General features: G+C 37.2%; 1 protein-coding gene across 3 annotated transcripts in view; it reads right to left on the bottom strand.

Annotated features, from left to right (window-relative positions):
• SGCG (sarcoglycan gamma) overlaps window positions 1-15332 on the bottom strand; it is an 87192-nt gene that overhangs the window by 9558 nt on the left and 62302 nt on the right. For all 3 annotated transcript variants that reach the window (XM_084306180.1, XM_084306181.1, XM_084306182.1), the window contains one exon: window positions 10586-10658. In XM_084306180.1, coding sequence (XP_084162306.1) covers window positions 10586-10658 — 73 coding nt within the window. The remainder of the gene's footprint in view (window positions 1-10585; window positions 10659-15332) is intronic.

Genomic DNA, 15332 nt, shown 5'->3' with positions numbered 1-15332 from the left:
GACCTCTAGAAAATAGACACAAAAGAACATTGTAATGCACTGAAACATCCCACATACTTCAGTAACAGCAGAACTACTCTGAAATAATTGCACAAAGATTCAGTATGTTTTGCCCTTTCTGGCAGCCTTCTTTCTTGGGACAATAACGCTGTTGTCATTTACATATATACATGTAATGAGAGTCCTACTGAGTGATGCAGCAGTTGTTGGACAAGTGTTATCTGATATAAGCTGTTAATAGTAATGCAGGACTTTTGTGTGACGTGTAATATTGCTGCAGGATTCTTACTTGAAAAGTTCATTCTCTCTTGAAAATAACATTGTCAACTATTTTGGTCTGAAATAAGCTGTGAAAGTATGGTTACTGAGCTTAAAAATAATATCTGACACCCCTCCCCCCCCCCCATCTCTATGGATTTTAGCAACTTAGAAGGAAAATACACTTCTTTTAGGTAAATATGATGGGATCATGACTTCATGACTTTCCTGAAGAGACAAGGTTCTAGCATGGTCAGGGCCTCCAAGCTAATTATTACCTTGGAAGGACTCACTACCTTGTGTCTGATAGCAAACAAGAGCCAGTAATTGGCAGCATTTGCTAGTCCTTGTTACAAGGCTATATAAACAATGATTAACAATTTAAATGAATTCAAGGAATATAGGCCTACAAGTGGAAAAAGCTTCACTCTGGGATTGGAATATTTCCCAGGACAGTGTGTGGCCTTGTTTCTTGTGATGAATTTTCATGTCTTTGGAGCTTAGCCAAACATGGCACTGTTGGTAAGTGTATGACTCTTCTAAACAAATGTAGTTGCCTCTAGTAATGAGTACTGGACATCCCCTGTGCACCCTTCAAAATGAACAGAGAAAAACAGGCACTGCTAGGGCTTAATTCATCAAATCTATTTTAGGTGCCTCTCTTGGGGTAAAATGTATCATGCCCTAACAATATGTGTTTCTTCCTGCAAAGAGGTGATGAGATCCAATGCAGCTAGCTACACTCCAGATGTATAAATGAGATGAGATCAACTGCACCCGAACTAGCTGTCCAAGCAGTTGTAAAACCCTGAAGCCACATTCCATGGATTTTAATTAACCTCTCTGAAAAAAACATTTATGAGGATGATTCATATGTAAACCTACTGGATATAAAACTATTAGATGGCATCCAAAGGAGGGAAATAAAGATGGTGAAGGGGCTACAGGGGAAGACGTACGTGGAACAACTGAGGTCCCTTGGTTTGCTCAGCCCCAAGCAGAGCAGGCTGAGGGGAGGCCTCATGGCGGCCTGCAGCTCCCTCACGAGGGGAGCGGAGGGGCAGGCGCTGAGCTCTGCTCTCTGGGGACAGCGACAGGACCCGAGGGAATGGCATGGAGCTGGGACAGGGGAGGGTCAGGCTGGGGGTTAGGGAAAGGGTCTGCACCCAGAGGGTGCTCGGGCACTGGGACAGGCTCCCCAGGGCAGTGGTCATGGCACTGAGCCTGCCAGAGTTCAAGAAGTATTTGGACAGTACTCTCAGATATGTAGTTTGATTTTTGGGTGGTCCTGTATGGAGCCACGAGTTGGACTTGATGATCCTTGTGGCTCCCTTCCAACTTAGGGTATTCGATGATGCATGAGAGGAACCCTTCCCACTTCAGTGAATGAATTGTGAATGAGTGTTTCTGCTTGCAGAGAGAGGAGAGTTTTAAACCTGGGTGAGCATTTAAGATGCACCTCTTTATACTGGGCACAGAGATCCTCCATGATTGGAATCTCTTGTGTAAATGCAGCCTGAATATGTATGAGTTGAATGGTAACCAGAAGTGTGTGCAGAATTATGAGCTGAATCATGGAAACAATGAGGAACACATTTAGGATCACCCAAAGTTTTGAGCAGGTGTTTGTTATTGTTGTTTTGTTTGTTTTTGTTTTAGCTCTACTCCATACATTAAGGAAGTGTGTTTGCTTTTCAAATACGTATCACTGTTGATTTTTAGCTTATGTTGTCTTACATTAAAAATAATCAAGGCTAAAGGGCATATCCCTGAGGCACTCCATTCCTTTCGAGCAGCATTCTTAAACGTTGGGATTATTTGCTGTTGTCAGCTGGTATGTTCTTCAGCATATTTTCCATTACTTTAAATAAAAAAACTTTCTCATCATATTTTTCTTTCTTAAAATAGTCACTGTTCCAATTTGTTCCACATTTACGTTCTAAATACAAAATGACTGGCAACTGATGATTCCAGTAAAGTTCAATTATAAGATTCTGGATTCAAGGGAATTGTGAAGCATAAGCACTGCAGGCACCAACATTGCTTACCGCTTAGGGGTGATCTTTGTATGCAAGTACAATTACAAGGCCAGATTTGAACAACAGATGTTTTCCAGTTCCCAAGGTTTTGGATAACAGAACTTATTTTATGTAAGCAATATGAAAGAAATGATTCAAGTTCTAGGACAAATGCACTTATATATTCTTTTGAAAAGAGAATAAAACACTGCCAAGTTTTAATGATACTTTGAAAAGACTATAAAAGCAATTCAAAACAACATTTATAACCTATTCAAGAGCATAGCAGGCATGATTATTAGAGTGTAGTTATTTGTTTGCTAGTGCTTCATCCATCTTAAATACTGAGATGTTTTTGCCTGTTTGTTCACTGTCACTCAGTTCAGAGATATTGAAGGAATGAAGACTGAAGATCAGAACTGAGATCTGATTAAAATAGAAGCTTCTCTCAAGACTGGTGGTTATGATAAAGAGTGGTAAGCAGAGCTAATTCAAAAAAGGTCTCCAGGATGACCTCAATTTTGTGATGTGCTGACTCTCAAGGTAATTAAAAACAACCAAGAACCCGGTGAATATGATTGAATCTGGCACACCACAGATGTTTCCAGAATGGTTATATTTTTCAAACGACTTTAATGATATTATAAAACAACTTATAGTGTTATAATTTTTTTTCTCTGATATAATAACACTCTTTGCATCACTGTTGTCAAAATTTGGTTAGTATTTTTATTATGAGTCTTTATTTCCTTAAAAATATCTTTCAGATTCAAATGCACCATGCCTTTCCTTTTATATGACTCAACCATTTTTTTCCTTTGTTATTTAGAAGCATAGAAAGATTTCAAGAAACCAGAATTATTCAGTAGGTGCTCTTCATAATGTCCACTTGTTCTACAGGTATTCATGGAAAGAAACACTCAAGTGAAGAGGTCTTTGCTAACAAGCAGGTCATACCATTTCCCTCTTCTGATTCATTAGTACAGTAGTTGATCGTGCCACACTCTTTTCATTGTCCTCACAACTGAAGTATCACAACCGCACATAAAAGCTCAGAGAGAGGGTAAAGAATGTGAGAAGTGCCCATGCACATGTGCAATATATCTTGAAGAACTACTGTTATTAAGAAATGCTCTCCTTTCTTCTTCCCTTTTTTCTGTTTCATTTGCCACATGAACATCCTTATGGTGGGGGACTCCTGTTTCATGCCTTCCCCTACTTTCTTTGATATAAGTGCTGGCAAGTATGTAAGTGAAAACTAATGTAAGGGGTGCTCTACCCAGCTCAATGTTACATCTTAGACATCTTGAAGTGACAGCATAATCATAGACTTACAGAAAGAGCTCCAGGTGGTCATCTGCAAGGTATCTATAACTGTGACAATCATTAATGAAATTTTCACGGTAGCTTGCACACTGGTGGAGTATGCTTTAATCACTGATGACACGTTCACTTCAGCAATCTCACAGAATAATCTGACATTATCGGGTATGCAGTTCAACAGTGTAGGAGTAGAAATCGTTATACCTCCAGTCTTTGCGCTACTGACATAAGCAGCCATGGAAAACATGTAAATGGCTTTGTCCTGTACAAGCAGCAGAAATAACTCCTATTGATTTTAATGTGTTAAGTAACTTCTCTGAAAAGCTGAGGCTTTAGGAAGAACATCAGCCACCTTACTATCTTAAGTGGAAGTCAGTTACAAGAATGGGCAGAAACCTGGCATTTGTTCTTAGGGAAATCTTATTTGGCAAAAAGGCCACTAACGTTGGTGCATGGATTTCCTGTACTGTTACTGAGATATCACTCACTGGTTTCAGAGGCAGTTCTCTGATGCACAAAACACTGTAGGTGCTCAGGAGAGCAGCTCTGACTGCCAATACATCTATGTGGAAACAGGCTTGCTAGATCTGAGGCTCTATTTCCACTGGTCACCAAATGTTTCTCCTACCTCAGGAGGGAAACATCTTCTGTGAGAGCAGGAGAGAGCACCTCTACAGACTCAGCATTACAGAAAGGAGGATTATCTAAGCAGCAGAAGTGAGTTAGTCCCCTAAGGTCAGATAGTCCATTTGTCCTTTATTTATTTATAAGATTTTGAAAATTCCTTAAATCAATCAGCTTTGGGTGAAACATTGGGTGACCCAGTTTAATCTATGTGTATTAACAATGGAGGCTCCAACTGTTTTCACTAGGGCAGGGGTGCCTCCCACAAACTGGTAAATTCGAACCGAAGCATGTTCAAGGTTAAGCAAGACCTCTTGGCCACCAAGACCAAACCTTGAAATCTCAATCCAGCATCTACAGCTGACCTGATGTGGTCAGCCTGGGGAGCTCTCAGTTAAAAAGCTAGCCAGGATCCTGCCCTACTGCCAGCTCTGTTAGGTAATGCTACTAAAGGCTAATAAATTAAAGACAGATCTGCTGAGAATCAGAAGAACGATGAGTGAAGTAGCATGACCAGCCACATCAGTAGAAAGAGAGAATACAGAATGGACCACTCCTATGAGCACCAGAGGGAAACAAATGAGACCATTCTCCTTGGTGTGAAATCCACTAAGAGGAGTCAATGAAGTAAACTCTCTTTCTGTAATGTCAAGCAGAGTAAAAGAGGTTATTGCCTACAAGACTTACTACGGCATGCAAGAGGAGGTGCATCTTGAGACATAGCAGGGTGACCTCCTGAGTTGTGTAAAACTTATTATGGGATGTTTAGGGGAAGGATCAAAGAAAGGAAAAAAGATAGATCAAAGTGGATCAAAGAGATGAAAAAAAGGAAAAATAGAAGGAAACAGGGATAAAAGTGGCTGGTTGGGTGCAAACAAATGGCTGGTCAGTTCTTGACTACTGTGGTTTATCCTCTATTCATCTTAAATCCTAACTATTTTCTGTATGAGTTTGTTCCCTACTCTGAGCTTGTGTGTATGAAGAGAGTGTGGTGAACTTCAAGCCTAACTAGCTGGTTAGCTGGTTAGCTGGTGAGTAGGTTGAGTGTTCTCAGCACTCAAAACTGAAGCAGGCTGGTCTACTGGATACACTGCATGTTCAAAGCTAGATACTGGAGGAACCTTTTTTTATTTTTATTTGTGTGTGTGTGTGTGTGTGTATTTCACCAGCGAACCTCAATACTGGTTAGCCAGGGAAGAGGAACAAGACTGAGCTGTCCATGCCACTCATGCTTATGTGATGTCCATTTGTGTTGATGTGGCTGGGTAATGGCACTGCTCTTCGGTTGCTTGGTGTGGCTGGCCATGTGTGTATTGTTTGTAGTCCAGGCACTTGCATGCCCACCAGGAATATGTGCTCATACATAACTCAAGAAAGATGGTGAAATTAAATACTGGGGAAAGATTATCTTGACAGATTAAAGCTTCCAGGTATGTGAAAAGGGTAAATGCTTTGAAGTACATTTCCTTGAGTTTGGAAGCTCTACAGTATCTTCGTATTTCGGCTGAAGGGAAAACAGTTGTACAGAGAGCACTGTTAGTTGAAAATAATCAGTGCAGATGGGCCTCCTTTCCCTTACTGTTATTCTCTTTGTAACATGCTAGGGATGTATCAGAAATATGTTAGAGTGAATGTAAGTACAAACCTATGCGGAAGATGTTACAAATTCAATGCCTGAAAAATAAGAAAAATTAAAAAATGACTTGAGCTTATGGAGCTAGTACTTTAATATATTGACAGAATATGAGACGTGACATAAGGAATTGTTGTAATTAAGCAAAAAAATAGCACTGTAATTTGTAATGTCAGTCCCAATGAACAACCTGTTTCAAGTAGATGGGTGCACAAAAAGAAGCTGGCAACCATGACAGAGAAAAGAGATTTTACTTGGAAAATACTTTCATTTTAGAAGACAAGATGTGAAATAGTACCCAGGCCTATGCTAATAAAGTATTTTAAAATATATGTCAGATCTTTAAATTTGTCAGATATGTTTCTGAAAAGGTGATAAATGTGATGACCTGTACCATCTCATCCTTTTACACTACGTGTTTTCATAGATTTGAAACCATTAATTGAATGGAAAGAAAATCTTTAAGCTTCCAAAAGAAGTATGTGATGATGTTTTCAGTTAATATGAAAGTAGTAAAGTACATGAATGCAAATGTGTATCTAGTAAATTAATGCCAGGGCTCATAAAATTATATTGCAGTAGAAATTTCTCACTAGTCAGGGAGCAGAGATGCTTTACAAACACTGGCTTATAATTGTAGACTCACTTTCCTGTTATGTAATTCATTCTCTTCTGACTGACTGGGCTTTTAATTTGCATAATGAATGCAAATAAAAATCACTGTACTTCAATTAGTCAAATGGTATTTTTAGTCAATTAGCATGTAAGCATTAGTATTACAAATATGATTAAGCAATGATTTTGTGAATGCTTTTACCCTGATTGGCTTCTATACATCTCCTTCTAGACTTTCTTCCTTCCTTATAGAACCCCAGAGCTTCACCTTCCAGCAGTTTCTTACTGTCCAGTTTAACCCTAGCAAACCTATACTTTGAGTGGAAAAGGCAATAGATTATGCATGAGTAATGGAAAGGATAAAAGTAAGACTTTCTATTAAAGAGTCAAAGAGAAGAAGAAGCCATAAGAAAAGTAAACTTACAGGCTGCCACAACAGGGACGTATTTATTTTGAATATACAGGTTGGGATGTTTACCAGCAACCCACCAGTACATGCCTTAACTAAATGCTGAGATGTATCAGTATAATTATGCCCTCAAGCTACCAGTATTCTACAACATGAATATCAGAAACTCATAAATACATATTTTGATGCTTTTCATTGTTGGACAGAGGTGTTTCATCAAAATATGAACGATAGTTTCTTAAATTACATTTTTAAAGTTTTGGTGAATGCCAATAGAATGTATTTGTTTAAAATAAGGCTGTTTTCACTAGGAAATATTGAAATCTTCACAGAATATACATGTAGACTGTTAAATATACCTATATTCTGTTAACAGTATTTATAGATTTATAATCACGCTCTGACCAAAGCTGACTCTCTGGAAAAGTGACATCACTCCTACTATAGCACTTTTCAAATCCAAGAAATGTGGAATGATGTGGGTCACATTTGAACCTTGAGTTGAAGAACTGGCAAAATACCACACGCTGTACTAAAAGTGATTTCCCATAGGACTTCTGGTCAGAATGCTCAGTTGTTGGCTGTCAGACATCTGTATGTGGCAACTATGAGAATAATGCTACTACTCATCTGTGAGCATTATATTCATCATGCATAATATGCAATTAGCTGATAAATGGTATCTTATATAGAAGTAGGCAATGTTATTTTAAACCTAGGGATGTTTCAACTTTGAGATGTAGATTTTGTTCCTATAATTCTTCCTACCACTTCGAAGTAAGTGCAAGCACATCTCTTTTTCTTTACAGGTGAGTCGTGAATTCAATCTATTAGACTGAAAAGGACTTGATGTGTTTCCTTCAAACTAGAAAATGAAAAGACAGGTACTAACCACAGTGTAATTGCATCACTCTGTCTCCATTGCTTAGCTATAAAAAAGATATGCTCTAACACACATCATTTTGTTTCCAGAAAAATAGTCTATCTTGAAATTTGGCATTTGGACAGGAAATCCAGCAGAATGTGTAATTCAGAAGGCCGTTTGTGTCAACATTGTTTGCGATGCTGCTCTAAACCTGAATGACAGAGAATGTCGTCCCCATTCATATGACACTAGCTGAAATGTTATGACCACTAAGAGCTTTCCAGTCAGCTCCTTGAAACATGCAACTACTGTTGAAGTGGATGGATTTTCTTGAAGCATTATTCTCTGTATATAAGGCTAAATATTGTGGCACTTTAGATCACATTCATCCAGCATATTATATTCACATAGTACAATATAACCACTGAAAGAAAAATAGAAGAAAAATAGAAGAAGATTAATAGGTGGTGAAAGTGTGGAGATAAGGCTTGGGGTGAGCAAATAGGTTCTATTACCTGTAACTAGATAGTCACTACTTTAATCTGTAAAAGAAGTATTATTCAAAATTAAAATAGAAAAGTATTACTTAAAATTGCGTTTAAAAAATTTATATTGAAGTGTTTTTCAATAGGTATCTTCCTGTATTTAACAATGTGGAATAAAACAGAATATTTATAAAGCATTACAAAATTACCATGCATTGGTAAACTTCTTTCAGCTTCTTCACAATGGAATGCATGAATTTTGTTTACACTGCCATTTAAGGTTACCCTTGAAAATAACCTTTCTCCAGTATGAGCTTTCTAAATCGCTCTTCTCTGTATCTTAACTTAGCATCTGCACTGCAGACAAACACATTTGCTTCTTGATCCTCCTAAGAAGCCCTTCATGGAATCATTGCCACCTCTGCTTTCAGACTTGACATTGATTATGGGTGGTGATGACAGCAAAAAAATTAAAGGAGCGAGGCATTTTGAATGGCTGTGATTTAGCTTCAGGTCTTCTGGGCCTGCCGGGACATCACATAGCTTCATGCCCTGATATTCACCATTTTTCTTAGGGTTAAGCTAACTTGGTTTCTAGCACAGGTAGTTAGCAGCTCTGGCTTTAAGGCAGATAATAATGTCTGTCACAAGTGTCAGTGCTGATGCCACCACGTAGATAGTTCCTAATAATTATTAGGTTAACTTCTGTAAATTCTGAATCTGTGTTTCCCGCTATTTTAAGTCCACTGGACACAGAACTGAGTGAGATTTTAACTATTACTGTTGAACCCTGCTCACGTGGAGCAACATTATAGATAAAAATGTGCTTATAGTTGACATGGTAATATCACTAAACAGATAAACCACCAGGTAAACATCTGTGAAGGAGAACCTTATAAATACCTTCAATTAATCTTAGTCTGTTCCTTCTAATGATATTCTGTGTCAAAAATAGATGAAAAATTTATAATAGACATAGTTGAATATAGCTCAAAACAGTGCAATTGTTAAATGAAATGTAGATAAGAGCTTACACTTAAAATGTAACATGGTACAATAACTGTAGGAGAAACTATTAGCTTTAAACCTATTAAATACTAATTGATGATGTATTTAAAGCAAAGTAACAACTACAGAAAATATCCAATTAAAATTTATAAAGAGCTTCTTGACTTTGTAATTAGAAAATTCAGTGTCTTAATTGTTCATAAATGCTACTTTATCAAAACTGAGACAACCACAGGAAATTAAAAATATACAACATAATGAGTCCACTCCCTCCAAAACCAGACAATGTTCATTACAATGCACAATCCTATATATTGGCTGAAGTCTCTCACATTCAAATTCTACTACAGTAGAAGGAACACTTTTTTGAAAGTAGAGATAAACATGTGGAAAAACTGATGTCCCAAGCCCATTCTGTCTTCAAATGCAAACACACAGTATTCGCTCTAAGTAAATGTTGAAAATCATGAAGAAAATTAAAAGAAGAATCTTAATAAAGTTTCCCTCTCATTTGCCATTCTCAATTTGCAAGTTCAGTCACCAAGGTACAGACAGTGCTCTTGAAAGCTTTAATCATCTTCTGCTACTCTCTAATAGTTACTCCTGTTGGAGAGGAAACACTAAGAAATTATTACAGAAAGTAGCAGACTGCCAAGGTATGAAAGGACAGAAGTAAAACTGTAAAGAGGTCCTCTTCATTTAATTTTTCTTTGAACTGACATACAAATGGAATAAAAGATTTTCATGAACTGAATGTAGATTGAGTTGAGCTCATCATAATCAACACATTATAAACTAATTAGGGATACTACGAATGACACGGAGTAATTCACAAAGAAATCTATCCCAGGATTAAGGAGTTTTGAAACTTAGGAGATACTTTATAATTATATTCTCATCCCAAACTGCTTTTTAATGACACAGTTTTGTATCTTTCCAAATGTTTCTTACTAGTCTGTTTCCTTGGACTGATAATAGCTTATAAAAATTTTGACTTGTCATAAGACTACGACCTACTTCAAATAAGTAACTTTTATTTCAACATAGAAGAAAAAGTTATACTTATGTGTTCTGAAATTTTAAAATTAAAGTGTACAGAAAAACTTTGCACGGTAGATTATGTGGCTTTAAATACTCACCAACAGTAACAAATCATCTCATAATGGTGTGCAATACTTCTAGAGTTGCACACCAATGTAGAATTTTCCAGTAAAAAAATAAATTATCACATAATAGGAAAAGTTAGCACTAGTTCTGTAAATATTGTTTAAAATCCCTTGTTATGAAAAAAAAATGTGCAAACAACATTTACTTATTAGATTTATGCTTTTATGTATAAGTTCTTACCTAAGCTGTTTAAAAGCCTCTGCCTTCACAAGCGGTGTTTCTACAGAGTGTTCAAAAAGTGCTCCTTCGGGACCTGGAAAGAAGGAAAGATACTATATTAAAAAAGTTCAAATATTAAAGACATAGTGACAGTGATTTATACAGCCACTCTGAAAACAGAAATTGAGATACAAAAACATGTATTAACAACTAACGAGACAATTATTATCCAGATAGAGTTTTACTATCATTGTATTAATTGGAACAAAAGAATACACTGTTAATGCAACATTACAAGTTAAATTCTTAAAATGGAATTTGAAAAGTCAGAAGACAGTCAATGTTTAAACTACTTGGGAAAAAAATATAAGTTAACAGGATTTTTATAATACAACTTCCTTTAGAATTACCAGAGATAATTAAAGCTCCACAAAACCTTTGCAAATATTATAGAATTAAAACATCACCTGCATTTTAGACCATTCTATATAAAGCACAAAAGCTGCCATGTAGCTTCATCAAAGATTTCTCTTGATTGTCAGTCAGATGTGGTAAACATAAAATAGTATTTATGCACATAAAATTGTATCAGATGGTTTAGCTCTTGAAATAAGAGTAATTTCAGACCAAGAGAGGAGAAATGGTGCTTACCTACATGTGGTGGTATGTGTGTAGATTGAGCAAAGCAAGTCAGCCATATCAAAAGATTTTTTGTGTTGTTCAGCTGAAGGTAAATGCAACTTAAAGCCAAGATGTACAGAACCCAGCTGAAGTGGATACAGAGTCTTGAACTGTTCCTAAGATCCTCCCCATAAAGCGGCCACTGTCTAGCCTTATTACCTAGATATCAGTACCCTCCTGAAAATCAAGAGTCTGTGGCTGTACTCTTTCTTTGCAGTTTTAAGTTATTTTGTGCAACAAATGATATGATAATAAAGGCAGTAATTTTCAAGACCAGAACTTGTAGTACAGAACACAGAATGCAACGGACAACAATATTACTGTGAGAATTTATGGTCTGAAATAGAAGCAAGATTGAGTGCTTCTACAATGAGAACAGAAATGAAAAGGTAATAGCTCAGAAACCAAGATCTTAGAGGATAAATCCAATTAAGGACTTACATGAATTCTAGCTCCTGCACATTTAATTTATTTAGGAATTCAAGTTGCCCATAACAACACAAGAGTCAATTTTCAACCTAGGTGTGAAGTGCTGAGGTTCAAGACAACAATTAAGATTAAAAAAAAATATCATGGTCAGACAGCTAATGAAGGTAGTGTCCTATGCCTTATGTCTTATGTCTTGTTTTCTACCCAAAATACAGCCTCTGTCTCTCAGAACTTCTCATGCTGAATGAAGTTTTCCTTACAGGATTTCCCGTAAGAATCTTCTGTAGGGGTCCCGGTTTAACTCTGAACTCTATGTCACAGATCATATTTAAAGGCAAACTTTATTCATTATTTATTTGGTCCCACTCTCAGGCCGACTTTGTGGGGTTGGTCTCTTCTGAGAGCTTTTTTTCCTATTCAATCCTTCCCTGAGGCTGGTTTTCTTAATCAGACTCTTTTGATATTTGTTTGACCCCCACTGGGCATCAAACTTCTGGGAGCAGTTTGATAGCACTTGGTACTGGTAAAATCAATATGCACAAATATGTGCATATAAATAATCAGTTATTGAGAAAAAAGTACATATACGTACACGTAAGTAATCAGTCATTGATAAGTAATCAATTAGAAGATAAATCTGTTTTTTTGTGTGTGTGTTTTTCTTCTGGAAGATCTGATGAGACCAGGATGAAAAAGTGAATGTGGAATCAGAAGGAAGGCAGAAAAGACAAGAAATGTGTGGTTAGTAAATGGATGTGGTATAATCACAGAATCACAGAATCATTTATGTGGGAAAAGACCTTCAAGATCATAAAGTCCAACCATCAACCTGAGCTACCAATTCCCATCACTAAACCACGTCCCTCAGAGCCATATGCACACATCTCCTGAATACTTCCAGGGATGGGGACTCCACTACTTCTCTGGGCAGCCCATTACAGTGCTTGACCAATGCAGCATGAAGAAATTCTTCCTAATACGCAATCTAAAATTCCTCTGGTGCATGATTAGTGCCATTAAATGTCTAGTCTTACATTTGCATTTTTATAGTTTCCTGTTGTGTGCATGTGAGAAAAAAAAAAAAAAAAAAAAAAAAAAAAGAGTTTTAATTTAGTCCACTTGCTATAAGTCATATAGTTTGAATTCTTATAAAGATTAGGGAAGAATATCATCACTTCCATTAATATTTTGCAAAATTACCATCAACAGATATTCCAAGAATCATGAGATAGCATATTTAGCTTTCAGTGCAATAATCAGGTGATAAAAGGTAAGTGGAGCCTACAAAACAATAAAAAAATGACTTCAAAAGGAAAAGACTTGTGTCTGTAACTCAACTCATGAGTTTTATCTTCACATTAGACATCACCTGCATGGACAGACTCTGAACAGCCCTACTCTGTGCTCTGCCTGATTTTCATTTAATTTCTCTGTCATCTTCAGAAATCCATAAAATAGCAATAGCTCATCATCTATTTGTAGTTTCAAAACTGATTAAAAGTGGAATTAAAGGTTTTAAGTATGGATGTTTGCATCAGTGGCTTCAGGAGAAAACATAAGAAATTTAATTGCTCTCTTTCCCATACATACTTAGCTGATAGTCAAGAAACTGAGGTATCAGTATGAAAGGTGAGCACAAAATACTAAGGTTCTCTAGCAGATTAAACACCATCTTCTGTAGTTCTTGCACCGTTTTTGTATGCAGTAAAGCACTGGGTATGACATTATTAAATGCATTTATATCTTTGAATTGTAAATGAGATGACAAGCTTGGTTGATAAAGATAACAGTACGGGCGTAATAAACTTTCATAGGTATTTACTTTGATGCCACATCACATTTTGATTAAGAGATTAGTGCAACACAAATCAGCCTGGAATGCATTACATGAATTAAAATGGGCTGAAAGGTCTTAAACATAATTGCAAACAGAGAGCCATGAATGAATGGATGTATTACTAGTGGGGCCAAATGTGGTATAGCATTTTATCATGGACTTGGAACAACAAAAAAAGATAATTTCAGTTGACACAGACACTGTGAAAGAGGAGATAGGAGTGAAAAGGACAAGTCACTAATAAAGGGATATCTCTGTTTAGCAAATGGGACTTTATCAGGTCAGCAATTTTTAAGCTGACCTATCTATACATTAGCTCCCTATTCAATTATTTAAGTTAAACTAACTTGTCTAGTCTAGTAATATTTTCTGACCCTGAATGCTTTGCTTTGGCAACATTCCTAAACTTTATTACTCAGAAATCTACTTCTTTTGTAATTAAAATTCAGAATGTCCTACTGACCCTTGAGCTTAGTTTTAAAGCCACCCTCAGAACTAGATGTGGAGCTTGCTCAGAAGTGGGCTAGCAGGCTTCTGGGGGCTTCTTACAGCACAAAGGATGTCACATACCAAAGGTGCCCTCATGATATCTTGCTACAGAATATGCAGAGCACTGCAAGACTAGTTAGAAAGTGCTTACAGAAGGGGAGGAAACTCTTCTTTCTCACAGACTTTTCTTATTTCACTCTGGGACCTGATTATGAACAGCCTTTTGTATTTCTTCTACAGTGCCTTTTACACATAAGTTCACATTTGACGATATAAAAATGAATAGTGTTTCCTTGCATTTGAGATGTAGCTTGATAAGATTATAAAAGACATTGTACGACCTACTTATCAGGCATGAAAGGGATGGGAGCTGATAAATCAGATGCCTCTTCTAGCCCACTTTTACATTCCTATCAAGGTTTGGACTTGCTGTGATTAAGATGACCAGATATGCACAGAGAGATGTCAGAAAGAGGAGCCTGGCAAAACTGACTGGAGGAGGGGAGCAATCATCTATATGGAGATTTCTGACGCCTGAGTGCAATCACAGAACCATAGAATCACAAAATGGTTTGGGTTGGAAGGGACCTTAAAGACCATTTAATTCCAACCCCCTGCCATGGGCAGGGACACCTCCCACTGTTATGTTTGCTGAAACCTTGTTTGAAAAATAAACAGATCCTTTTTCAAGGATGTGCTTCTGTCTCTTGCTCTGGCATGACAGGTCTAAGCACCACCATGGCTCAGAAACAAGGCAGAGAGACACACAAGCTCCCTAGAAAAGCCCGACTGTATCACTAATTCTCAGCCTGTGCAAACCAAGAACAATGGAGATAGTTCTAAAAACCATCAACCACAGCATTTTAATTAAAAATAATCTTTCCAATAGACTTTATATAACAGCATTATCATCGAAGCATTCCCTCCTCACTGGAGGAGACAGAAGCCCACACTTGGCAGTGAGCAACTTTGAGGAGCTCACCTTCTATTTCTCCTTTTGAAGGAGAACCATGAAAAAGGAAGAAATGAGAACATGGGGCCACAGGCAGAGCTTCACATTGCTAGTGGACACAGAGTGCTCTTTTTCAGCTATCTTCTTATGTTGTGCACATAACTTTTGCATGGCATCACAGAGCACTGTCTTGGGTTGCAGGATTGCAGGCCTGAAGTTTCCCAGGCCACAGAAGGAAATTCAGATCATGTCTCCCATTTCCTAAGTGCCCTAACTAATAGATTTTGAAAAAAAAAAAAAAAAAAAAGAAGAAGAAAAGAGCCCTCTTGGGTGTGTGCTTCCAGGACACCCTGCTCTGAAAGACAGGTGAATGGTAATAG

This window comes from Netta rufina (genome assembly GCF_964035555.1).
Source record: "Netta rufina genome assembly, chromosome: 1".
Lineage (NCBI taxonomy): Eukaryota > Metazoa > Chordata > Aves > Anseriformes > Anatidae > Netta > Netta rufina.
Note: the sequence above shows the minus strand (reverse complement) of the source record. Positions and strands in the feature narration are given on the sequence as shown.